Below are 27,950 nucleotides of genomic sequence, written 5' to 3' on the forward strand. Positions count from 1 at the left end.
ATTTCAGATCAGTGGCTTGATAGTTTAGGGATGAAAATCACATCATGGTCCCCTAGAATTTCCTTTTTTGAGTAAAAGGATGTGTAAAAGGCCACAATGCTTCTTGGACACTTGGTAGTATTCAAGCTTAGACTTTTCATTTATGTTTTTTTAGGATTCTAGAGCTTAAAGGACATAAACAATAATCCCAGAGGATCATCTGTCCTGGAGCAGACACTGAAGCTAAGCTACTATGTGACTAAAAGAACTGAGCACGTCTGATGGTAAGTAAGGCAAGGAAGATCAGACTACAATATGCTTCAGCATGGAAGAAAAATTATCATACACTTCCAGAACTTGTCCTAATTTTTCTTGGAGAATGAAGGGAACAAGGAACAGCAAGGTTGTAAATGTTTTGGAAGTCCAGGTTAGCAGGGAATGTATGTTTTTTGCTAGATCACTTTGGTCTGCTGAATATCTTTATAACTTTAAATCTAGCTGTGGTCCTCACATTATGCAGAGGGTCCATTTGTCCTCTGTTAAAAGACTACTTGATGTCTATGAAGCTCATTTTAATTAGGATTTCTAAAGAAACTTAATGGATTGATCTTCAGTCTTCTTAAAGCTCCTAGGAAAGTCATCTTAAATCTAGTCCATAGCTGTCTCAAACATTTTTTGTTTATTGGTGGTGAGCTGTAAGGAAACTAGTGTGGATTTGTGTGTGCACACTTTTTTTTTTGGTTGTTTGGTTTTTCTTTTTAAGTGGTCAGGGTAGTGGGTGAAAACTTAAGTCATTCTGGACTTGGTTCTAAGCGTATTTTATCTCTTAACTCTAAAGTGTTTCCTGTCCCCACAGTGAGGGCTTTTAGAACTACATTAGAAAGACTGGACTTTTGATAAGGCATTTGGTGTAGATAGACCTTTTTTCTTTTTATTGTCTAGAAAGCTAATCCATTTACCTTCTGCTTACAATATCAGAATGCTGCAGTGGTACAGACTTCTATACCATCTTGCAAGTATAGTTGCCTTGCAGATTATTGCGGTCGATTACTGTTTTTATGGTACAGAAGCCAGTAGAGTTGGTGTGGGTAAGCCTTTCAAATCAACTCCACACTGCGAGGGAGGCCCAGCTTATGGAAAGATTTTGAAAGCCTTTGTTGGGGAGCATTTGGAGAACAAAAACATGTTCCATATGCAAACAAGCTTTAAGGTGAATGGGTTCATTCCACCTGATGTATGTTTTATTTCAGAAATGCCCTTTATAAGCTGTGGCCTATTCCTGTTTACATAAAAACCCTGAGAAGCTTCAGGTACCCTGCAAATATCTCTCCTGTGTGTTCATGTTGTCTTTCAGATGAAGCACTAGTAGTCAGCTTTGGCCAGCTGGTGATCAATGCTTACTGCTCATTTGACAGTAGAAAGGATGTGCTTTCCTTTCCATAAGCTCACATTTGTGTTCTTTGCAGTCTTTGTGTTACACAGGTCTTGTCCAGGTCCTTTGAGGCCATTGTTAAACCTAGGCTATAAAACCTCAGTATTCGTTACTTTTACATTGAGGTTATGTGTAGACGTTCCAAATAACTGGAAGTTTGATTGTGTTAGGACATTTTCAAACATGCAGTAAATGTCAAACTTGCTTTTTGCCTCAAAGCACTTAATCTTGATAGCTGAACATAAGTAAAAACATGATATTGCATGCTATCTCATCTTTATAGGCATAGACTTTATATTAACTTCAAAGCAAGATGTAAATGCCATTCTGCTGGCTCAACAACAACAAAACCAAAAAAGATTCAGAACTTACTTTACAGAGCTTATCAAATTTATCCCTGCAGTGAGATTTGGAGTAAAATGCATTTAAAAGTACTTAGTTAAAACAGGAGTTAATTTGATCCATCTGCTAACATAGAAACCACAAACAAAATCTATTTTTTATTTTTTTATTTTTTTATTCATACAACTATCTAGTGTTTTTACTGAGTAGTAAATGTTATATGTTTATGATATGAGGTTGGTAGATGTTAAAGATACTGAGTACGTTCAGAGCTTTCACATTTCATTTCCTTTTTTCCTGTCCACATATATGATTGCTTTCTGGAGAATATAGGAAGGGTTTTAGTAGAACAATGCTTTCTTTTTCCCCTAGTTAGTATGAAACATCACTTCTCCCCCTTCTGTTTTTGCTTAGGCTTTTGCACTGCCCTAAACCAAGTGTTCTCCTCTTTAATTTCTACTCATTTCCACTGAATGATGCTTGGCCTAAATGTCATGTGTTCGTGATGTAGCGTAGCCTAGAGGGTATTTAACAAGAAGATTTTTAATTCAGCAATGATAGTGTCTTCCTCCTCATATGTGGGCAATACAAAGCAAAGGTGTTTTTTTGCTTTTGTTGTGTTTTTTAAAATAAATAAATAAATAAAAAAACAACTAAGTTTTGTTTATTGCAGAATAAGGTGTGATAGTTCTGCCTTGCAGAAGGACTTAGCCTGGGAAAACCTGATATGGGAGGAGAGACAAGAGACTGACAGATTGACAGTTGTTAACCATTTGACATCAAGGTGAACTTGTTCCAACAAAAAAAAGTCAAAGGTCTCCAGCTGAGTGTGAGCTGAAGGTTGTGTACTTGCCTTCATGTTAACACAATATAGTCAGTATGGAAGCATTGGTAAAATACTGTGGAGGAAGAGAGTTGGCTGTATAGGCTGCCTCTGGTAAGCATGCTTGCTGAAAAGGTACCCTGAAACAGCTTCAGTTTGAGGTGGCTGCACAGATGGGTTTTGGTACAAGAGGCAAAGACAATGATAAAATATGATTGTAATCTGAGCCAACGCTCAGGAAGTGGTGTATGAAATGCAAATCAGTGTCTTTAAAGTTGCCAGAAGATACTTTGAAATAAACGTTTTAGTCCTTGTCCATTATAGGGCCATAGACTGACCCCTGCTTCCAGGTTGGCTAAAGAACAGATATCATCTACTTGCTCACGAACAAGCTAATGAACCTGGACAATGCAGAAAATGCTGTCTAGAATGTGGCTGAAGGGTCCTAGTATTTAGTACTTAAGCTGAGCAATCAATGGAATATGTGCAAAGAAAACACTGTCACTTTCACTGGTGTGCATGTGAACTAATGAGACACTTCTAATGCTTTTCTTGGTTAGGGTAGGTTGAAGCATAAACGTTGAATAAATATTTACTTTCAAATTCTGAACAATGCTTTGTGAAACTGTTAGAATGTGTTTGTGCTAACCAGTAGAAAAGGATGGCTAAAGCATGAAATGATGGACTATATAGGAAAAACTGTCATTTCAAACTCCCAGAAGGCTGCTTATTTCACAGAACTGCCTCATGCTGGATTTTGTGTGCGCTTACATCCTCATAGTTCATCAAGTAAAATAAAATTGGATGGTGTTCCTGGAGGCTTGAAAAGTTTCGCTGTAGATGCGTGAGCTGCAGTGGTGCGGGTGGAACAGAGGATGCAGATAAAAGGGGTCACATGAATCTGTGAAAAAGAGCAAAATTAAACATTCTATTTTTGAAGGAACGTGCGCTTGGGTTGACAGCTTGAAGTTGAGGTCTTTCAAGTTAAATCTTTATTAAAGCAAGTTTCTTCTGCAGTATGTACACAAAACTCAACACGGTAGAAAACTGATGTAAATCTCATTCTAACTCTGAACTGCATCTAAGATTCAGAGGGAGATGATGAAAATGAGGCAGTTTGCAGTGCCAAGGTACACTGCCTCTTAAGGTTCGCATCTACAGGGACACTGATTTCAACAGAGGTAAATCAAAAATCAATCTAGTCTTCTTGACAGGTATCTATTTGGTAAATTACCATGTGCTAGTTTTAGTTATGTGGTCCTTATTGCTTTAGTACAAGTTTCTGTCAGAATTATATAAGGAAGTTTGCCTTGAAGGAACTTCACTTGAGGGATGACATAGGCTGTCTACAGTACGTGAGAGTATAATTGTTGTTTCTTGTGGGCCAGATTGTGATCTCTTTCATTTGGGGGTGTTGCACAAATAATCCTGATGACTTCAGGGAGAATTTTTGCAAAAATAACGAAGTAAATGAGGTTCTAACAATTTCCACTGACAGTAGAAAGAAGGCTGCCCTGGGAACATAGTTGTTTTCTTTAATGTTTTAACAAATACAAGTTTAAACAGACTGTTGACTTAAAAATTGAGCTTTGATGATGTGGACATTCCATGACTTTATTGTAGTATTTATAAACACTAGTCAGTATTTCTAATGAATGCTTGATTCAGAAAGATTTGTCATTATAAAGTGTTTGTATAGTAACATGAACAGTTTGGCTAACAACATGCAAATAGAATCATGAAAAAAAGCCATTCTGACTTTCGCATGAAAAATCCCATTGGTTTTCATGTAAGATTTCCTTCCAGTTTTTCTTCCTGTTTTATTATGAATCATGAAGAAGTGGCATTCACAGCACAGCAGGTAAATGGTGAAAATGCTGGTTGTAACATTGAGGAGCAGCATCAAAAGAAACTTAGCGGTGGATGGCAAGTTCAGCATATACCAATGGATTAAATACAAAAAGTTCACACAGCAAAATTCTGCCTATGTCAAGATCTTGATACAAAAGCAATGACTTGGAAGGTGATGTTTGAAAGACTATTGTGTGTGTGTGTGTGTGTGTGAGACATACCTTTATGAAGGGCTGGACAGGTTCTTAGGCTTTTACTTCGAATTCTTCTTGTACTTGACCCTTTCTCAAGCTGGATAGTTAGCAAGTGAATTGCCATGATGCTCTTCCTTCTCCTGTCCTGTCTGTCCTTCTCATTCTTGCCTTATACTACGTAGCAGGTATAACTGATAAACTGAAATTTGTAACTTACAGAGGTTACATCTGCTAAGGCTGTCTTCTGCTGTAGTCTCATTCTTCTCACAATATCAGGGATATCTTTGTGTTGAATATCAAAGATACTTTTATGTTATTCAGTCTGGGATTTCCAGAGACATTTAATGAAATTGATTATTTGTTTTCCACTGAACTTCTAATGGAAGTCGGGATCCTTTGGCCACCTTTCAGGCGTCCTGCACAAAACCACAGTAGAGTCACCTTGTTGGTATGGCCATGGATGTATGTAACTAGGCCATGGTGGAGAGACTTCAGTTCTCCTTGTAGCACTACAGCCATGTGAAAGAAACTAGAAATAGGATAGGATAGGGTAGGTGGGCATGACTGACAAGTGAACGACTTCAGCAGGCCATCTTGAGTGACAACAGCTCTGGAGAGAACTGTGAAGCTGACTGGTCTCTGGCAATGCTGACAGCTTGGTATTGGTGGAGTGTGTATTTTGAGTTTTGAATTGCTATGAGGGTTAATCATGAACTTCAAAAGGAGGATGAACTGGTTTAGAGCAGACAGATTTCTGTGAAAAGCAGTTTGAAGTGGTGTATTATGGTGTGTGTTGTCATCTTCAGTGTAACAGTCCAAGTAACAAAATAAAATCAACCCAGGTTGATCTAGCACAGTGTTTTTGTGCAAAGCTCCAGTTCACTATTTGTGTTTCTCTAGCAAGATATCTTAACCACTCTGCTCCTGTTATTGCTTCTCTAGCAGCTGAGTTTTTCCAGGGTTTCCACAAGTATGCATGTACATCTCTTTCCCTTCCACAAGGATGTATGTCTCTTAGGCTTGATATTTAGCAATCACAGGAGATAAGTCTGTCCATGTACTTTAACTGTGTCAGAGTGAGGTCTGGATGGCATCATCTTTCTTTTTTCCTGGTTTCTGATAAGGGAAATGTGGGTATATGGGCCTGAGAAGTGCAACAGCAATCTCCTCTTACAACCCTGCTCTGGATGGTCATAGTGGGAGAAGAGTCACAGCTGTAGTTTGTTCCTGCTGTGCAGTTAGGTGTAGCAGCCTGTGCATACCAGGACATAAAACAGGTGGGACATAGTGGGATATTTCCTGCAATGGAATTTCTTGGCTTGTCATGCATACTAGCCCTGGCTAGTACTGTAATACTTCCTAACTTAGAACTTTGTCTCAGGTTTTGTGCCGATATCATAAACATAGCTTAAGGCCTGGAAGGCTGGGCTCTCAGACTGTCCAGTTTGTAGCAGCTGATGCTCTCACAGCTGCACCTGATTCCTTAACTGTCAGTGACACATGGACACACATTTGTGTGCTGTATTTGCAGACATACAATTAAAGAAAGCAAAAGCATATGGCTGGCAGCAGCTTGAAAAGCCTGCCAGTCTTGGTTTCGAGAGCAACTGTGCAGTATTGCAGTATTGTCTCAGCAGGACTAAGACCCTGTCTGGCTGGATTGGGGATTTTGAATATTTCCATAGACCTTCTGAAAATCTGGCTTACTGATGTCCTTAACTGTTTAGGGGGTGGTGCCCAGCATCATTTTTCCCACTACAGAAGATGAATCAAAATCCATGTCTTAATTCTGCAGGTCTGCCTTTAAAATTTTCCCTGAGGAGCTTACAGTAGCAAGTGGGAAATGACAATTGCAGAAAAGTTTAACTAGATCTTCTGCTTCAGAGTTTAGGGCAGGGGCTTCCAGAGGAGAGGGAGGGAAGACTCTACCATAAGTCTAAGGTTTAATCCTCAAGAGGAAGGAAGTTTTCAGTGTACTGCGCTCCTTGCATATGCTGTCTTGTTTGATTTGAGCTGCTGCCAGCTGCTGTTTTTAGTCTCCCCTCAGTCCTTCTGCCAGGCTTTCACACTCCCCCTCCTGTGGGCTTTTCTTCTATGGCCTTATATTCATTTTCCTTCTTTCATCTCTTCTCTCATCACATATTCTCATTCCATTATTCTTAAGCATGCTCATTCCTTCTTTTGTCCCTGTCTTCACCTTTATTTTATCTTTGTCTTTCCCTGCTTGTTGTTGCTAGTCTCTTGTCTATCTTGACTTTCATCTTTTATATTACCTGATGGAGAGTGGTTTTGTAGGACCTAGTTTAATGTCATAAAACAGACATTTTAGAGGTCAAAAATAACCAAGGGCCTGTTTTAAGGATCTGAGATCCCAAACAGTTCATTGTTTTTTGATTCAGGCACCTTGTTACATCCCAATTTTTATTTATTTTTTTTGCATGCATTATGGTCACTGTTCGAGTTGGTAGACTGATTGATTAATGGGCAAAGTATTTACATAGCTACATGCTGAAATAAACTGAAAGTCAGCCTAGTAAACATGCTAGTCATTTTAGAGAACAGAACCTTGCTGACATGTGGCTGTTAGTAATGGTCTCATAAACCTGATTTTTGAGCTGAAGCAAACCACTCTTTGGAAGTCTAATGTCTCATGTCATGGTATCTTAAACCTCCACTGCTGATTCATGCTAAACAGCCAGAAGGCAGCCTGAAAACAAAGTAAGAGCATCCATTCATTTTTTTGCCATCAGTCTAAGTCAGCTTCCTGCCATTCCTTTAGCAACTCTGTAACGTTGACAAGCCCTGCTCTTTTGGAACCATGCTATCTAGACCTCTGACTTAACAGTTTGCAGACTGAAGTTTCATGCTTTACTTATACCTGCTGGTACCATTTCTGTATTTAGCAGAAAGAAATGCAAAAAAAAAATCAATGAGAGAAGTATTTCAGTAAGGATAATATTGAGAAGAGGGTGGGAGGGGAATACCATCCTTAAGAATCAGAGGTTTTAAAGATGGAATATAATCTTCATTGTATCACAGTTCTCTCTCAAAAAAGAAGCCTTGGGAACCTGAGACTTGCTTTAATTATTTTTTTTTTTGCCTCTTTTTATCTCTTTCCTCCCACTCATGATCTCTGATCTTTGTTAATCTGGATCTGCTCTGTATGTTCGTAGGGGAAATTTCTTATAGGAAAGAAGAAAGACTGCAAGGACTGAGAAATTATCAAATCTGAGGGAGAACAGGCATTGAGTTATGCCTCAACTGTTCAAAAGCAGTGAGGAGCACTCTCCCACCCCTGCTGCCTGGTTAGTAGGATTTCCACCTGCAGTGTGCCCTGTTTGGAAATCTGGTTGAATGTGACCTGGGAGTTAACCATGGCCCTTTAACCACAAAACGTGCCTTCCAGTCCAGATTTGGTTTTGATAGGGTGTTGTAAAAAGCACCATATTCAAGCATGTTATTGAGGGAAGGGACAGGAAGGGGAGTCTGCCTTGGTGAACCTTCCTAAGGAGCATTCAGATTTAATGGAGAGAAGAGATTCTGCCACTGCACAGGAAAAGCTTTTGGGAAGGCAGGAGAGGAGTTGAGTAAATACTGACACACGTGACTTTTGTGGGGTGCATTTTAATAACATCTGTCAGTTCTTTTAAAAGTACCCAGCTGGCTGTGGTTTAACTGTACATACCTCCCATACTTATTTCCACACATAACACGCTGGCATGTTCATTTCACACCTGTTCTTGGCCATGGAAACACAGTAGACTGAGTTTCTTCCTGTGTGCTTTGCTGTCTTAGTGTTCAGGTGGGCATCTGAGCTTCAATTGCACTATTCTGTTCAGGCTTTGTGTTGTACTGTATTCTATATAATTTCATCTCTGAAATTGCGCCCACCACTACGATATGTGCTCATAGTGGGTTGTTAGACTGTTCTCACCATGGTATCTGAATGCCTCTTCACTGGAGTCTGTTTGGCTCCTTGTGTGCTGCACCCCATGCTGTGGTAGCAAGCTGCCTGGGTATTACTACATTGTGTTTCTTACTCTGCACCCACCAAAGAGCATAAGTGCTTATCAGGTGTCCTTAATAACATGAATCTGGCATGGCTTTATTTTCAACTCAGTTGTTAGGCTAAAAGAATGTGTTATTTTGAATAAAAAGCAGTTTCACCTGAAAGTAAATGGCCAAATGAAATTTTTAGTCCTGACAATAGAGGCCATTTGCTGTTGATTATTGCCATCATGGCACACTTTAAGTGAGAACAAACATACTAACCTCCTCCAATACACACAGGCCTTTTTTCCTAACAGATTTATTCATTAAGCATATGTTCAAAGACTACAGCTATTACCGCTTTTAAATAGAACAATTTTTTTCATTGCTTTTCATAGATACAGTGCCATGGTGTTATGAAAAACCCATTAACATTCTGGATTTAATTAACTAACATATTCTATTAAAACTGTTCTGCTCCAGCAGTTGTTTCACAATAGGCAGATAAATACTGTATGTTTAAGACTGACCTTCAAATGACAGTCCAAAGTTGCTCCTTGGCAAAGTCTTCAGCAGTTTGAAAGCCTTTGTCTTTTCTGTATGTGCCTGAAGAAGTGTCTCTTACCTCTGAGCCCAGAAAACGGGGGCTGAGGTGGTAAGGCTGAAAGGCTTGGTTCTCAATTCCTTGCCAAGGCAGTATTCCTGCTGAAATAGGTTAGAAATAAATAAATAAAAATAATCTAACCAATTTTGCAGGCTTTCAGGAAGAAGGATGGCACTCCTGAAAGACACTAAGTGCCTTCCATTTTGTAGGTCTTCTGTGGAAGATAAATACAGAAAGCTTTTGCAGAGCAGGTCATTTTTCTTTGTAGTTTTTGGGCAGGGGCTCGCAAAATGGTTCCTTTAGCACTCTGCACACTGCCTGCTGCTGCCGTGTGCTTGCTGAATCTGGCAGGTTCTGAATGTCCTTGGCAAGGCCTTGTTAGCCTATGCCGTTTTCCATAGGTGAAAGTGCTTGTGCAGCAGCTCTTGGGTGAAGCTTTCTTTGTTCTTGAGGCTTTGCTGTGTGTTGCTAAAATGCAATTTCTAGTGGAGACATGTATGACTTCAGTGATTCTGTGGCTTTTCAGTTGGTAAGAGCACTTCAAATCTGTAGAGATAAAAGGTCAGTACACAGACAAATATTGTAATTACCCTTCCCCCAAAAGTAGGACTTGGTATCTTCTTGATTCATCTCTTGTCTTTTGAGTCCACATTTGGCATGTCTGAAATAGATCACAGCACTTCTACCTGAGCCACGTGTAAAGCGTATCTCCTTGTCCATCCTGTTTATGATTTTCCCAGGATAATTAATGTCGTCTACAGCATAAAGGACAAAGAGTGTGTTACACATAATTGAAACTGGGAGTCAAGAGGCGCAAAGAAAAAAAATTGAGTGGAATCTGGCACCTGTGGAAGAAGACAAGTAGGGTAGGTAGGAAAGTTCAGCAATGGTCCTTAGGAGCTAAGAGTGAGATTTCCAAGGTCATTCAGTACAGGTTTAACTACTTCTTGTAGAAGTCAAGTGTGTATCTCAGTGTGGGAAGAGACTTGGTATAAGGCATTTGGCATCTCCAGTGAATGCAGACAAAGTGTTCTGGATAGCATAGCAGGAAGAAAGCTGTGTGGATGAGAAGTATCACTGGAAAAAATCTTGCTTCCCATTGGCACATACAGTCACCCACACTATGTAAGGAACACTGTATGTATGACATTTGGCTGCATGCACTTCCAAATACATTATAAAATTCCTGAAAACACAGATTTAAACAGCTAGCACAGTAGTGTTCCAACATGGAAACAAAGCGGTGGGACATCTTGGACTCCATGAGGACATGTGGCCTTTGTGATGACCCGCATTACTAATGTTAAGAAATCAGGAGCTCCTGAAAAGAGAAATGCTCTAATCAGGGCCTGAGAAAACAATCTTTTGAACCACCCCAATTTGTGTTGCACAGATGAGGTGGTAAAATGAGTTCATGTCTTTTTCATCCTCAGAGCAGTAGATGGTGTGAGACCTTTTATACCTGTAGCAATGGAAGGTTTTAACAGTGTACATTGACAGTTCTGCCTCCTGCAAATACAGCAGACGTGCCACCTGCTTCTGTGGAACATCAAATCATATGCAAGACCTTTCCGGAGTGATCTTGATCCAAGGGATCTGAGAACGCATCCACTCTGATTGCTGGTGCACAGAACAAAAAAAAAAAAAATCCTAGGCTAGCTGATAGTAACCTTGCTCTGGAGCTGAAAGCAGCAATGCTGTGTTGTTTCAGGATCTGGTTCCAAAACGACGTCTTGACAGCTTTGCTTATCATCTTGTGGACCTGTTGGTTCATGTCAGCTCTTGCTAGATGACTTGGCATGAGGCTGTGGAGTACAAGGCAGTCACCTTCTTAGATCAAGGAAAACCTTGGGATGCAGACTTCTGTGAGAGGTGTTTCTTTGGATTGTTTTATAAGCCACTGAAGCTCTTGACTGCAGGCAAGTAGTGCAAAAATGCTCCCAGAATAATTGCAAAGCTTATCATCAGCATGTGCTTTTTTTTCTCACCTACTCTGACATAAATCCATAACAACTTGTGCATGTCTGCTTATGTAGCTAGACGAAACATTGTCCTGTGCACATTTCTGTCACTGGGAAGAGGATGAGAAGGCAAACTGTTGGATTCTTTTAGTTAGCTACTTAAGCCTTCGTGTATGTGTTGATGAGCACAGTACAGGAACCTTTAAAAACTGGACACAAGAAACCAAGTGAGCTGTTACCTTCCTCTAGGTGAACTGTTTGCTGTTGTGTTGTTAGGTGGTCAGTTAGAGAGGAGGAGAGGTTGATGGAAGTATTATACTTAGCATGCATCTCAGTATGGCCCTAACATGAAGAGCCTGCAGTTACAGAGGTTGCAGAGCACTGATCCAGAGCAACAATTGTGTAGCCTTTGCATTTGTGCCCATAATGGAACTGCCCTGGGTGGAAACAGAAAATGAAGTGTGGACATCCTCTTGCCAGGTGTCCAACACCCTTATCTAACCAAGTGCTTATTCTGGTGACTAAATGATAGTATCTGAAAGATATTATTTTTTGAGGAAGCCAAGCAGTGCAAGCATAGCCTTTTTAAATCCATAAAAGAAAGTGAAATGCTTATAGTTGGGATGGTACCCTTGAGGCATATATAAGGTTTGTGGCTGAAGATGATTGTTGAGACTAGTCTTGATATAATTCACTCTACTCAGGGAAGAGAATGTCATTGGAATAAATGTTGAATGTGATGGTGGCTATCCTAGATGTTTTTGCTGATGGCTCCAGGGCATAACGTTTTAGTCACTTAGTAAAGCAGGCTGTATCCAAATGGATGGCATCAAAATCTTCACATTTGAACTTGGCAGGAGGCCAGCATATCACCCATCTGCTTCAGGGTGCAAGCTCTCTCATTCCCCAGAGGAGAAAACAGATGTAAAACATACAGGTCAGCAGGCTAGGAAGTTGCTCAAGAGAAATTAGAAGCACGCAATGGTATTTGCATTGCAGCTGCGGATGTTCTTTACTTGCAAAAAGAAATATGCTTTATTTGAGTAATACAAGTGTGCTAATGCCAATATAAACGATAGTATTAATATTAAATACTTTCAAAAGTGCATGAAACTAGAATGCACTTTCTGTTTAATCTTCTAATTGACTCTGCTATTGCAGAGGCTGTTTGACTGGTTTTAAATTAAAGTAGCTGTTTTTTGATTATGCAGTCAGGCGCTTTTACTCATACCCTGTTGTTAATGGCTGAAGGTACAAAAGTGATCATTTGGGTTTGAGCAGGGAGAGTTAGTTATTCTATCTCAGGAAGAGAATTAAACTCTGGACATCTAAATCTGCCTCTTTGTTGCCCTGTTGACAATTCTCCCTAGCTATGTTCCTGTGCAAGGTCGATCCATAAGCAGTCAAAGCAACAGCTCTTGAACTACAGAATTGCCGAGCTGCTTTGTGGGTGTCAGTTTTCCCTGTTAAATGGACTTTGCAGGCTGGGAATGATTTGGGGCAACCAACTCAGCTGAAAGTCAACTTGTGGTCTGTTTATAAAAGCTCAAGGCACCCCCAGAATTACTGCCAGGCACTTGAAAAACTTTCCCCGAAGAAAACAGTATAACCAAGAAATGTATTCTTTATATTAAAAAGGGGAATGCAGTTAACTGTTAAGCAGTAATGAGAAGGACCTTCTGCAATGGGTTTAATAGGAAAGGAGGAAAAAGCCTTGTACAAAAACAAAAGAAGCTTTGAATAGAGCCCTGATTGAAAGATGGCAAATGCTAATTATGTGTGGGTGTGATGGAAGTTAATATTCGCTGCCTCTGCCCGCTGAGGGTCTGCATTCACTTTTCAAGAGCTGTAATTTGACACTGTATTTAATATTTTAATTGTTTTGAACCAAACACTGCTCTAGGGGCCCTAGCTTCCATGAGAAATAGCATATTCTTGAACTTGACAGGTTTCCCAGGAGAAAAGGACAGTGCTTAACAACACATCCTTTGTTTAAGACCTGTAAGCATTAGTAGATCTGTTAAGAATAAACCTCATGTGTATTTGATTTAATAGTGGAGCTGTGATTTATATGGGGACAGTGGCATAACTAACCTTCCATTGGAAACTCAGAGCAACTCCCACATTATTAGTGGAAGCATTGCAGTTTATAACTAATATTGGAAGAGAACTAGACCTGAGCAGATGGTACAGTAGCTATCGTATACTTTGTCTTTGGTTCCTTTATCTGACACTCTTATTGCTTCTGATGGCTCCTACTGTTTTGTCCATGCTAAACTGGGAGGTCTGTCTTTCTCGAGCAAACAGCCTGATGATTTTGCTTTCCTCTCACTCCCGTGTAAGCAGGGCTTGCACCTGAGCTAGCCTTCTCAGCCAAGGGTGTTGTGAGCTGCCATGTTCTTGCAGCTCTTTCATGTGAATTATTACAGACTAGAAATTGGATGAGATGATCAAGTAAGTTACTTGCTCATACTCAATGGGCTAGGGCTATTAAGCAGTCACAAGCACTGTGCAGGACTCTGTCTTGAGCAGCTGGTTTCTCTGAGGAAGAAAGTTTGGCAGCAGCTCAAATGAGGTCTCTGAGTCTCACCCTTTGGTGCAAGCAAAGTCATTGGTGGCAGGCTGCATCCTTCAATGATGTTTTCATAGACCAGAGTCCTGTCACATAAAATTGTGCTTTCCAAACTCTTTTGACTATTTGGAACAACAAGCTGACAGAGGTAAGGAACTTGGAGAATGGTTATGAATTTTGCTTTTTCTCTTTCCTGTATTTCTTTTCCCACCAGTTATCATATCAGCCTCTTGGGGGGGGGGGGGAAAGAGACCTGATATAGGAAGGCACATTAAAACAATTTCACTAAAATCTTCTTGGAATGGATTTTGGTTTTGCACTTCAGACCTGTAGAGAACAAGCACACTTTCAAGCAAGTAAACTTGCACTGGAAGAATTTCTGAGAAATGGGGCCAAACATTAGCTAAGAGCAGATTCCTTCTCACAAGGAAAAATCAGGCTCACTTTCTGAAGTGCTAATTCTGCCTTATAAAACAATTCTTATCTAGTTCTTAATAAGCCTCTAGTTTTTCTACTGAATATAAGCAGTAGCATTAGTTTAAGAATTAGTCTGAAAATTAATCCTGGTTTAGTCTGCAAGTCGGTTTCAGAGGTGTATTTTTGGAATAGTTTAATAAACTGGGAAGCTTCTGGGCATTTTCTTTTTTTAATGACTTAAGAACTGAAGTGTCCAAAAATCTAATTAGAGAAAAATTACTACCTTCATAATTTAATTAAATGTATATTTCTATTCAACTGTACAGCCCAATGTAATAGAGACCTGTGCCTGCTATAACCTTGATAAAACAAGTTTCCCACCACAGATAGCAGGGTCCCTTCTTTACATTAGAATTTAGCAGATGGCAGGAAATGTTGACTCCTGTTGTAGCTCCCATGAAAATCAAGCAAAAGAAAAGGAGTAAGGTTTTCTCTTCATATTATTCTGTTTGAAAAAGGATTGCAGTTGATGGATAGTTCCACTGCAGCAAATCAGCTAAAGATGGCCTTAGGAACTGTGGTCTATCCAGAAGGTATTGTCACTTGTCATTGTGACACTTCCCTGTGGCAGCCAGGCAATTACTACACAGTGCCTGCTGGACTGTTGAAAAAGTCACAGCATCTTCAAAACTTTGAAGTCGGAGAAAAGGGGAGGAATCTCAAGGGCTGAAGCCTGAAACTTGTGGAACAAATCAGCAGTGGCCAGTTGGGAATCAGATGAGGTCTGCAATCTGTTTGCTGGCTGGTCTCTTCTTGTAGAAGAAGAAGAAGAGGGGGAGGCAATTTGTCTTGCAATCTGATATTTCTCTTCTCCATCCCTCTCTAGCAGCTTGCAGGCTTGCTCTTATATGTGACCCTGCTGTGTCATAATAATGGTCCTGGGTGAGCATGAACATTTTTTCTGACTTCACCTCTTTTTCTCTCCTCCCACCCATCCCAGATGAAGTGGCAGGTGGACTGAGTGGGAGCAGTGTGAAAATGAATGCAGAGAAAATGTGTGACTCAGCAGTTCAGCAGGGAGCTTCTGAGTGGAAAGGCAACTATTCTCCTCACACACTCTGGTATCAGGTTCCTGTTCCTTCAGAGATGAGAATAGGCCATTTATGGATGGAGTTTTGCAGCCCACCAGCAGGGAAAAGGGCTGCATATTCTTCTTAGCAGAACTTATCTTAAGTAGAGAGGAAAGTTATCTCTCTAAGTTGGTTAAATAAGGTTACCAGTAAAAGAGGAGAGGTATTGGACCAGAAATACATAGACCTCAGGTTGGTGCCTGATTTGATCGTGATTTTTTTCTGCATGGCTTTCCAGCTTCCTTTTTTTTTCCTCTTGATGTATCTTTCCATTCTGGTAATCGGTTTGGCTTAAGCAGTGTCCAGGTTCCACCAGCTGACCTTGAAAAGTGTAAATCTCAGTGCTCTTTCTGGCTTGTAGAAGGCACACGTTTCCTTCTCTGTGCTTCTGTTTAAACAAACTTCAGAGAACGTTTGCCTTTCTCAGAATGAAGGCTGGCTTTAGGTGCACTAATTGCCACTCACAGGAAAGCAGGTGCAAAGGAAAACTGATGCTCAGTGTGGGTTGTCCTCTATCTTATAGGGGTAAATTAATCTTTTTTTTCAGCTAATAGTAGGGAGGGGCATTGCAGTGCCTAACTAAGCATTTTGGTAATGATACAAATGAAAATTGAGATATTTTATTATCAATTTTATTCTTAAGAAAGGACTGAAGAAGATTTTTCTCTGTAAACTAAGCAACAGGAGGTAGGCGCTTTTTATCTGTGATCGTACTTACCAAAAGCTCAGTTTCAGAGCTGTAGTTTGCATTGTTGTCACTGAAGTTTCCATCAACTTCTGTTCCAGAGTTTGATCTTTCAAAGAACAGATGAACTCTTTGCTTTCAGCTGATGCAGGTGATATGTGCATACACGTGTGCACATACAGGTACCTATAAGGTGCATATGGGATTGTTTTTCTTTTCAGCTCTTCATCTGGATACTTTCAGGGACTACATGCTCTCTCAATTACTGTTTTATTCAGATATTTGGAAGAGGTAAAGTATGGGACCGTTGGAAACACTAATCAAGTAGAATAGTAGTTTGTACTGTATCATAATTGGGAAGGTACAAAAAAAAAATAATAATGGAAGAGCCAGAGATAGAGATGCATTCTTATTATAACTGTGTGTGGAACTAGCATTCCCACTGCTTTCAACACAGCTCATTAGATCTTGAGTGTAATTTTTAATGTAACTTGTCAGATGAGTTAGGAACGTAGAGAACATGAAGAAAAAACAGCCTTTCCCTCATGAGGAATTGTACCCATCAGTAAGGACATCAGTAAGTTATGACATAGCTTCTGCCATTGTATTTAGTTCATGAATATCTCAGATTGGCTGGTTGTAAAGATCAGTAAAAGTTTGAGTTGTAGGTTAGTGACTCACCGGTTGGTTTCCTGTGGGGAGAGGAATTCAAGTCCATAAGTTGTTTGCAATGAAAATATGGCAGATCCCCTTCCTTATACCCGCTTCCTCCCATACCACTGCAGTGCAAAAGAAAAATCCTCTTGATCTAGAACCTAGTTATTCTGTTTCCTTCGTTCTCGTACTGCAAGGTGTCGCAAGCAAAAGAGAATGCTTCCTAAGGCTATCTCTGTGTACTAGTACTATAGTTCCACTCCTTGAGTAGAGAAGCTGTCTTTTTACACTACAGCAGCACAAGCTGCCTCATGTTTGTGTATTCCCCGAGGCAGCTCATCCATGTTGGATGTGTCTTAACAGCATCTGGACTTCACTGAAACCAATGTCTAATGACTTGCAGATTTAATGGGTTCCTTACCGGCTAGGTGAAGTACCAAACCAGGGTTATGTCCTGCATATGCAATTTCAATGCATGTGAAAACAAGCTTTGCAGACCTGTATCAGTAGCATACGTGCAGTTAATGTTCTCTAATCAATGGCAGACCTTCCTAGCAATTAGATGGAAATCTGAGACAGTGATTTCAATAGAGAGTTGCATTTTGATACCCGAAGATGTAGAGGCTATATATGGATTTAGGTCTGTGATGTAAAGTGTTCGTAATTTTGCTGGATGTTAAGTATTGCTGTCATGTTCATAGCTAGCAATGCTTCCTACTCTGGTCCCACCCTTCAGTGTAAATTCTTGTTAAGTACAGTCATCGTGGAGACGTTAACAGGTTGACAAAGGTATATATCTTCCTCACACCTAGCACAAACATGGGACAGTGTTGCTGAGCTGCTGCAATCTGCTGGCTGCTGCAGCTTGAGAGCTGGTGATATAGGCGAGGCCCATTTCTCCTTTCTACCTTGTGCATCTGGCAGGTAGTTTCACAGAGCTCATGGTTTGCCTACCTGTGCTACACTGCCCCAAGCTACTTCTGCTCATTCCTGACACAAGGACAGCACCCACAGTAAGAAGCATGGAGTGGATGTTCTTCTTGTTTTTTCTTGCTGTTGTCTGTCCTGTGTTTCCTATTTGTTAAGAAATACAGCCAGGATACATGGTTGAGGGGATTGTTGTTTTTTTTTCCTGTGATGGTTCTAAATATGAATCAATTGAGTTACAGAGCTGCTGCTGCCTTGTCCACAGTGGCATTCAATTGGTTTATGGTGTATTTGTTACTGCAAGGCATTGTCATCATACTTCCATTACTACAGTGCCATTTAGTGTTCCAGCTAAGTCTGGTACTCCAAGTGTGTGGCTTTCTTCCAAGAGTGTGTATATATTCTTGTTTCATTCTTCTGCCCTATCTGTACCCATATGCAGAGTCAAAAAACAAGCAAACAACAACAAAAAAAGAGAGGTAAAGGGAGTTTAGAAATAGATATATTCTGAGTTATGGAAGCCTACTGTTACCTTGTGAGGGGATGAAGAAGTTCCCCTCTATAGATCATTCCTTAGCAAATTGTGGTGTCATTTATTTTTGGCAACTTGCTCTGGTGGCTGTGTTTAGGGAAAGAATACAGGATGGGTGTATCGCTAGTTTGATTCAGAAAGTTATTTTTCCCTGAACAGCAAGGATGATGGTCAAGTTCACAGTGCTATTTTGAAATTCCAATTTGCTTTAACAAGCAGTATGCCTGATACAGATATCAGAGCCCTTTTAGTTCTTCCTCCAAAGGGTTTTTCTAGCAAATCCTTTTTCTTAGCCCTATGTCGAAGGAGAAGTACTGGTGGAACTTGAATTTCTGCATCATGGGACAGGGATACAGGAGGCTATCACATGGATGTTAAATTTCACTGTCAGTCAAATCGCTCAGAGGTGAGGCATAACTGACTCCTCCTGGATGTAGTTGTTCTTGTCATCTCTCTCAAGACCTTCCCACTGACCTTGACATGAAAACTTTTACCAATGTCTCACTCACGAGACATGTAATTTGTGCACTGAAAGAAACCCCAACCCCATTATTGCAAGCAATACATGAATATAGGGTTGTAATATGAAGTTTGAATGATGACCGAAGTATTGTCTAACACAGACATAGTTAAATCAATACAAAATCCTAGATGGTCATCACTACGTTTGTTAAAATCTAATATTCTGGGATTTGGAATACTAAATTTTAGTGGACTTGTATTAATCTAACTTAAATTCTTTGTATATCCAAGACATGATTCTAAATATATACATTTACACATGTGAATTCTGACAGTTTTCAAGTATTTGAGTTCTTGACCTAGTGCCGCTGTTGATTTTTACTGTAACAGTGAAAACACCTGTTGATAGCAGCTGAACAGAAGCAATTCAGCATAGCAGGAATCTGTGGCTCTTAGGTCAATAGAGCAGATCTCTACCTCATGCAGTAAAAAATTAACTGATAGTAGAAGTAGTCTATTGTCCTTCGTATAGGGCAGAAGAAGAACTTGACTCCTACAATCGTACATCTGTTGCTAGACAACACTGGAATACTGGGAATTGGGCTTCTTGGCTCTGGAGAGGCATAGATCCCCATGGTTACGGACCCAGCACTCCCCTAACTTTGACGTCTTTGTTCCAGAAGGTGTGTGGTTAAGTGCCCTTAACATCGTCATCTGGAGTCAGGGTTCTGCTTCCAGCTTAGAAATGACTGGCCTTGTAAAATCTCAGGCTGTTACAGGTAGGAAATGAAGACATTCTATTTACCTGCTGCATAACAAGGTAAACGAGGTTTTGGTCAGTTAAAAAAGAAGTAGTCTGAAATATGAAATATTATGAGTTTATGAGAACTAGTTGAAAGCTGAACTTGACATCTGTATTCTCTGGTTCCTTGCTCTGGTTGTCTTCCTGAAGATATTTTAGTTGTGCTTTGCACATATTTTATCTGGAGCTTCAGGAAGGTGCATCCAACAAAGGCCATCACTAGGATTTGGAATGACAGTGAAAGGCTCTTCAGCCATTCTCAGGGACTGAAGTACATTATTTAATGCAGATGGAGGAAAAGTGGGACTTAAACCATGCTTAGTGAAAACAGGTTAGAGACTCGAGCAAGTCATAATAAACTATGTAAATAGACATTCTTGTAGGTTTATCTCAGCCACATGTGAATGCCTTTTGCATGGATGGCAAAAATAATTTCAGACATCAAGATTATGTCCTGGCTAAATTTCAACTTCCTGTTCCAAAACGCATAGCATAAGCATTCCACAAAAAGAGCAGGAAAAAAAAATAGGCAAATAGTAACAAGGGGTTTCCCTTTGTCCTATTCTAGATCCAATGAGATATGAAGCAGTCTGAAGAGTTGGAAACTTTCAGATTTAACTCATTGTGGAATATGAAAATGAAGGCCAACATTGAAAGTATTAATTATAATGCAGCCTTAACTATAGACATGACTGCTGTGTCATCCTCATGGAGATCTTTGTGTCCAGCTCTATGTAGCACGGTATCAGGGGTCAGATGTTAAGCATGTGGCCAGTGTCTCTGGACATGAAGGACGTCTTTTGGGCTGTGTGTGTTTCTTGGAGGGTGGGGTTGTCATGGGCTGTGCACTACTGGTTGGAGCCTGAAGGGCGGAGAGGCAGAGTTCCCATGACCTCTTCAGCTGTATTTCAGAAATTGTCTGCTTTTTATTAACAAGTGCTATTTTTCAAACTGTTTTCTTCCAGCATTAAGGATGCATAGATGGAAGTGAAAGGAAACTTACTATTGAGAAATACAGGCTGGTTAACGTTTCTGATACTACCTTTTTAATTCCATATTTTCTGCACATTTTATTGCTGTATGATTAATATGAAAATGGCATACATACCTGGGTGTATGTCTCTCTAGATGTGTGTTCTTAGTGTTTCCTGAGAAATACCTGTACAATGACAACGAAAATAGCTACCTAGATCCACTTAGAGCCAGCATACCCTGCTGGGGCTACTCCCTCTCACAAACTGAGTGGAAATATCTTGAATATAAGAAACAAATAACCTGAACTTTACTGAAAGTACCAGGTAGTACCTTGCAGGTGCTCCTTTTTGATTCATCTCTGGGTCTCCCCAGTCACTGCATGTTGACGATCCTCTTGCTGTTGAGTAGCTGTGGGAATGGAGAGCGTTGTAGGAAGCCACTAACATTTCCCAAATGCCTTGTTTTCTTATGGAGGCATGTCCTAAGGTCCGTTTTGGCAAGGGGAGAAAAGACTATGGAGTAGTAGGAAATTAACAGCTTGTGGAAATTAAAAGCTCATGTTCCTGCCCACTCTCACGATTTTGTGTTCTAGAAATCAGAATGCCAGATTTCTATGAATCCTTATTGTACAGATGACCAGACCCTCAGATGATACATGAATCCAATGTTTCTTTCTCCTAATTAGAGCTGTGGCTAGTTTCTGGATGCTTATCCAACACAGGGTTACTATTCCAAGACTTGTAGAGAAATATCTGATGAAGAGAGCATTCTATAGAAACCTGACCTTGACCAACCGCAGAAGTGCCAACAATGTGGCTTTTACCTGGGGCACACAGAGCCAATTTAGGGTTAAGATTAGTGTTGTACATAGAGCAACCTTGGGATTTTCATCGTGTGGAAAGGTGTAAATCAGGATGATTTACAGTGGATAGGTCTGATCTTTTACTCCTTTTATCTTGTAAATTAATTAATGTCTATGCATACTGTGTTCAAAAAGCTGTTACTGAGGGACTTACCACTCCAGTGCATATTTCTATTGAATGGAATAGCATTATAACGTTATTAAAATAGCTCTTAAGTACAAATTCATCCACAAAGTAAGTTTTTAGACTTAGCCTGTGCCATAGAACACTCAGCCAAAAATCCGGAAATCTATAATCAAATTAGACAAAACAGACAAATAGGTGGAAAGGAAGAAACTGAGGCAGGGAGGGACAAAATGGATTCTCTGCCATCACGCAGCTGGAGCTAGGAAGTAGCACAGATGGTTCCTTTAAAAAAAAGTAAAAACAAAAAGGTACAGCGATGTAAATGAGAATGCATTAACAACAAAGCCCAGAATCTGCACCTCCGGAAAGAAAGGGAAAATAATTTATCCGCCCACACTCACTTTTTTCTGACGAAGGCAGGTGAATACAGCTGCACTAATAGAGTGTGACGCTCGCAATCCTGAGCCGCACTTACTGATGCAGAACTGAGAGGTAACCATCGTCTTTAGGAAAACAATAGTTCTTGCAGCCTCCGCAGTGGCTGCAGGGTTATGTGCTATTCATTCCCTGCACATGTCATTTTCATGTGAAGGTCTTTCCAATCCAGCTGCAATGGAGTCCATGGATGAAGCTGAAGGACAACAAGGACAGCTGAACAGGAAAGAGCAGTCCCTGAAAGCCTCCCAGAAAACAGCATTGCTTGGTTGGGCTGCCTGGTGGAATGGATTCATGACGGGAGACAACATGTATCTGTTTGTCCTCTCGCAGATACTGGTAAGGAAGCTTGTCATCACTTTGAAATGCTGGGACCCTTCTCTCAAGCTTTCTTGTCTTGGGAGGATTCCTCCTCATTAGTGGTGGGCATAGCAGTGGACAGAGCTGCAATCACCTCCCACAGCCTTGCTTTGCAAACAGCCTTTGCCTTTGGATGTCCCAGATTCCCATCCCATTCCCTGCCCCTTTGAAAATGCCTCCTTTGTAAAATAGCCAATCTCACAACTGATCAGTTTTCTGCAGCTGATATGTTTGGGGGTAAATAACAATTTTATTAAAAAGTGAACTGGTAAGTATACCCTTTAAGGTTCATTCCAGTGTGTCCTTTGTGCTAGGAAGTGAGGGTATACCCCTTTGTGAGGGTGCTAAATGTAACATCATTGTTTTTGTCATTTTATGTTAACTGTGGTGAGTGTAGCAACCTTGTGATTCAAATGAAATGCTTCAATATGTGTGTGTGTATATTTTTATAGGGATAAGTACATGAACATGGCTATTTGTAAGAGCTTTGCATAGTTTGAGATAGACGTTTTAGTAACACCAAGTTCATTGAATTCCAGTTTTGATTTAAAAGTGATAATGCTGAAAGCTCAGAAATCAGAGGGATCTCTTCTCTTTTGATGCACAGACTACTGTGGGCAAACACTTTGCTAGTATAGATCAGAGTAAGCTTGCTGAACTCACCGATAAGCATCTAGTTCATGCTTGCTGAGCATTTAGCCCTCAGTCGTCGTCTTGTTGTTAAGCTACAGCATAGAAAATATCTGACTTCTGAAAGCAAAAGTGGTGATCAACATAAAATCAATGAGAACTAAATTAGTTAATTATGCTGTCTTGAAATGAAAATGAATGTTTGTATAATGAGGGATACTCATTATGTATTTTCTGATTGATTGCACAGCTTCTCTGCATGATGCTGTGGTACAGCACTTATGGGACCATCCCAGTAGCTCAGAATGCCTTTGACCTGCTGTCTTACCTGCTTACCCCATTTGAACGATTTTTGTCAGATCAGGGGGAGGTAAGTCCCTGTGCTCTTCTCTCTGACCATATGGTTGATGTCAGTACCTTTGGATGATGTTTCCAATATCTCTTTAGACTACATATATGATACACATGTATTCAGATTAATGTTGTGACTACTGCATTGTGTGTATGTTCTGAAAAGCATTTTCTGAAAGCACTTTCACATTTTATTTTCAAGAAACAGGGCTAAATTTTTGTTTATGATGTTACATCAGCTCAGTGGATTTTCTTATAATGTACAAATGATTGCAAATGAAACAAAGTAATGAGAAGTCAACCCTATAAGGCTTAGCTGACATAAAAGAAGAGCTGGAACTTCATTTACGAGAACTGATGAAAATTTAAATTCTGGAAGAATGAATGAAGCTGCATAGCGGGTGCAGATCACAAGATACTCTGTCACAAAATTCTGTTTGGTTTTTTTTTTTTTTTTGAGTGTTTAGAGCATATCTGGATGTGGTAAAAGTATTTCAGGTGTACTAGGAGTATGGATACAATTATATCTTCAAAGCTACCTCAGTAAAATTGCTTAACTTCTCACCATGACATAATGACATATATACCGGTATGATTCATTTGATTAATTACTGGGGTAATTATACCCAGTGCAGATTCTGCTAGCGTGGACAGAACCTTAATTAAATGGTGAGCAGCTACTTTCAAAAATCAGGTGAAATATAATTGTTATCAGAATGTTTAGATTCATTGTACATGATCTTTGTAAAGGAGGCTAAGCAGTACAAACAGGAAATCTGAGTCGGTGCCTCTTGTGGTTGAAGTACAGAGGAGACTGTTTTCTGTGTTCCCTTAACAGTGTTTGAGCTGCATGTCACCTGTTCTTTTCTTTATTTGAAAGAAGCACTTTCTTTGTCCTTGCTTGGTTGGATTTATTATGATGCATAATCAAAGCTCTTCATAGAGCATTGCCTGTATCTTATTTGCAGTGGGCCTATCATTGACAAATTGTTCCTTAAAAAATTGTTGATTTATAGGACTTTAACTGAAAATAAATGTACTGTGAGTTCAGTGTGGAGGAAAGTGATTCCTAGAATGCACCACAGGAACACCCCGAGTATGACTCTGTGCAGATGTTCATGCATATCTTTGAGAACTGTTTATTATAGCACTATCTACAGTACAAATTTATACTTGAGAACAGTAAAGGCAAAGAAATTTGACATTTAAATAAAACTCTTAACTCTGAATTTCTTTCTAGCGTTTTGCACATATTGCTGAGAATGAGGCTGGACTCTGAACTACTTAAATATGACTCAGGGCATTAGAATGAATTTCACTGCAAGTACTGCGAATGAACCTGATGACATTCAACAGAATGCATGGAAAATGCAGGAGAATCCTCTGTGGCTGTGTTTTTAGTAAGGACCTACAAACACAGAACAGTACTAAACTTAATTCAGAGCCTTCTGCCAAGAGATAAAATTAGGCTGACTGTGGCAATGAAACTTGGGTCCAGCTTGCAAAATTCAGTAGTGGATCCAGATCTCAATTTTGGAAATATTTATGGGTAGGAAGCAGATTTACTGTTTCAGCAACAGCCTTCACAGTAGAATCTGGCTTTCAGACCTTCACAGATAGTTTCAGTCTTCTCCAAAGCCTGGCAGTTTTCTGGTGGTGGTGGTAGCTTTTCCACAACCAAGAGTAGGGTATGACTAATCCACATGGAAAATCCAAGAATGGATGCATACTCTCTGCCAAAAAACATGTATGCAGAGACTATACTGTGCTCTGAAGTACTTCATAATTATTATCAATTCTGTTGTATTGCAGGACCTGACTAGAATTGGGAGTGTTGTGGTATCATATATCCTGCTGTCTTTAGCATCTTTAGGACTGCTACTTGTAGGATCTCTGGTAAGTACAGTACTGCGCAAACTGTTTGTGCCCTTTCTTCAGCAAGTTTTTGAAAGATGTCTAATTTACCCTAAGCTATTGACGCTATGCTTAGGATGATTTTAAAACCACATCTGGGCAATTTCTATGTAACTTTTGGCATGACTTACATAGAGAAATCATGACTACACTTATCCTTAATCCATTTCTTGATGAATTGTGGATTACACTGATGGTTTTTATTCTTTTCATCCTCGGGCAAAATGTTTTCACTTAGAATAGAAGGGATGTGGCCCAGTAAAGGAACCATCTCAAATTGCTGCCTTATGACTTGACCACAGAGCATCTGTTGTTGTCTGAGGTGGCAGAAAGAGCTGGTGCAGAGCACCAGGGCACTTGCAGGTGCAATGCCCTTGTAGATATAGGCCAAGGCCCCAGCTGCAAAACAATATTAGTGGCATGACTACAATTAATCTAGTTAACTGTCAGCCACTGGGGAGCAGGAGCACTATGTTGTGTTTCTGTGTGACTGTGTAATTGGCACAAAGGTGTGCACTAGATGGGAATGCTAGGGAGAAATCTCTCACTTCAGGAGTTTTAACTGAGTAGGGTGTTTCTTGCCCCTCTATGTTGTTTTGTTAAAGTGGGAGTGCAGGTAGAACATGGCCTCCTGGCCTATGGCTGGCACTACAGCATCTTCAGGCAGCTCAGGAAGCTGAAGCTATGCTGAGTACATGCAGTTTAAGTGATGTGCAATGTAATGAAGTGTATCATAGAATAACAAGGACTGTTGGTTGGATGGGACCTCTGGAGTTTGCTAATCCAACATCTGGTTGAAGCAGGGCTATTGCTAATACTTGATACAGTCAGACAAGCATTATTCTACACAGGTTTTGAAAACCTCCAGGGAAGATAAGATGTACCACCTCTCAAGGTACCTGTGCCTTAACAATATGGCACACTTGGGGAGGAAGATTTTCCTAATGTCTGATCTGAATTTCCCAAACTGCAGCTTGTGGCCCCTGTCCCTTGTGGTATCAGCTGTATGAAGGGTCTGGCTGCATCAGGTCCATAGCTGTCCTTGAAGTAGTTCCAGGCTTCCATTGCATCACCCTTGGCTGCCTCTTTGTCAGACTGAAAATGCTCAATTCTCTCCACTTTTTTCAAAGATCATGTGCTCCACACCCCTGACCTCTTTGTACCCCTATACTGGGCCTGCTCCAGTTTGTTCATATCTATTTTAAACTGGAGGACCTAAAACTGGACATGCTATTTAATCAATGTGCAGCTGCACCAGTGCCAAGGTGAGTGGGCTAATACCTGCTTTAATCTGCTGGCCATGCTCTTCCTGATGTCACCTGGTATGAAGTTTGTCACATTATGTTCCATGGTGAAGTTTGCTCAGAGGCAGCATAGTGGCAAAATCTTATGTTTACTGTGTAAGATGATATACTTTTAAAAACTGTTCTCAAGGCAAAGTAGTTAGTGTTAATGTCTGCGTTACTGTGATCATTGATGTAGGCAAGGAAGTTAGCCTGGCTTATGTAATGTTCTGCTTTTTTGATGCTGCTGTTCCTTATCCAGATGTTTATTTTTTGAGGACAAAAATTCATCTGGTGATTTTGTGACTGTAAATAGTAATGGAGAAAAATGACATTTGAGGGTTTTGATGAACTGTGTGCATTCCAGGTAATTGTTCAGCAAAACATTCTGAGCTGGAAATCAGAATAGCAGTGTGTTATCTCTGTATATCCAGCCTATTTGTTGTGGATGGAAACATTTTATTGTCAAACTATTCTTAGGATAGAAAGTAACTTCAAACAAGAGTTTTGTGCCCAAAAATCCTGATCTCACTCAGTTTTAACTCCTTTGAATCTATAGCATTGCCTTGCAAATGAACATTTTTACCAGTGTAAATGAGAACTGATTGGGCTCATTACATGTTAGTTAAAACTTCTGCACAGAAGCAGTTTTATAACAGCTTCCCTGTAGTTGAGTTTGCTCTGTTTTGTGATCATATGGTCTGCACTAATGGACAGGTCCTAGGTGGATTAAGGCACGAATGTCACTGTGACAGCCTGTTCTCTGGACAATTCACAGAGCACCAGACCATAAGTAATGTCCTGTGCAGAGCAATGGTCTATCTCTCCCAGTACCTTTTTTTTTTTTTTTTTCCTGACAGTGGCATTAGGAGTGGGTGTTTAGAGAACATATGAACCTGGTCCATTTCTACTTGTTACCTTACTTCTCATCACTGGTCACGCTGATTTGCAATTTGTAAACATTGGTTTCTACTGATATTTAGGGAATCAGGTTTAAAATAATCACTAGTAAGACACTGGCAATACCACAGTGATGGAGCTAAGCAGGATTTCTAAAATCCTAGCCTGGTGGACAGCAGACATCTGCATGAAGGCAGTTTTCTTTATTTTCTTTCTGTCTCAGTGCCATGATTTTACCCTGCTGGGCAGCTGAACTCCACCACAACTATTCTCTCATTCCACCTCCTAAAAGGAAAAGGGGGAGAAAATATGCTGGAAAAGGCTTATTGTTGAGATAAGGACAGGGAGATCGCTCACAAATTACTGTCACAGGCAAAACAGGCTCAGCATAGGGAGATTAATATAATTGCCTCTTACTAACAGGCTAGAACAGTGAGAAACTAAAAGCAAACTAAAAACACTTCTCCTCTGCCCCATTCACTCTTTTCTACCTCCTCTCCCTTTGCAGTGCAGGGGAATGAGGCTGCGGTCAATCCCTAATGCTTTTTCTCTGCTGCTCCTTCATCCTCACTTTGCCCCTGTTCCACGCAGGATCCCTCCCACAGGATGCCGTCCTTCCTGCACTGACCCTGTGGGGGCTTCCCACAGGCAGCAGCTCTTCAAGAACTGCTCCCACATGGCTCAATGTGGGACCCATGGGCTGCAGGGAGACAGCCTGCTCCACCAGGGGCCTCTCCACAGGCCACAGGGGAACTG

At 40.3% G+C, this 27,950-nt stretch overlaps 1 protein-coding gene across 20 annotated transcripts in view; it reads left to right on the top strand.

Moving 5' to 3' along the window:
- Positions 1 to 27,950, top strand: part of PTPN5 (protein tyrosine phosphatase non-receptor type 5) — an 82,595-nt gene that overhangs the window by 25,347 nt on the left and 29,298 nt on the right. For 13 of the 20 annotated variants that reach the window (XM_068683529.1, XM_068683509.1, XM_068683519.1 and 10 more), the window contains 4 exons: positions 155 to 263; positions 21,914 to 22,095; positions 22,997 to 23,116; positions 24,910 to 24,993. In XM_068683529.1, coding sequence (XP_068539630.1) covers positions 21,934 to 22,095; positions 22,997 to 23,116; positions 24,910 to 24,993 — 366 coding nt within the window. In that variant the 5' untranslated portion in view covers positions 155 to 263; positions 21,914 to 21,933. The remainder of the gene's footprint in view (positions 1 to 154; positions 264 to 21,913; positions 22,096 to 22,996; positions 23,117 to 24,909; positions 24,994 to 27,950) is intronic. The other 7 variants (XM_068683520.1, XM_068683522.1, XM_068683510.1 and 4 more) reach the window with 3 other exon arrangements.

Source organism: Anas acuta, chromosome 5 (genome assembly GCF_963932015.1).
Source record: "Anas acuta chromosome 5, bAnaAcu1.1, whole genome shotgun sequence".
Lineage (NCBI taxonomy): Eukaryota > Metazoa > Chordata > Aves > Anseriformes > Anatidae > Anas > Anas acuta.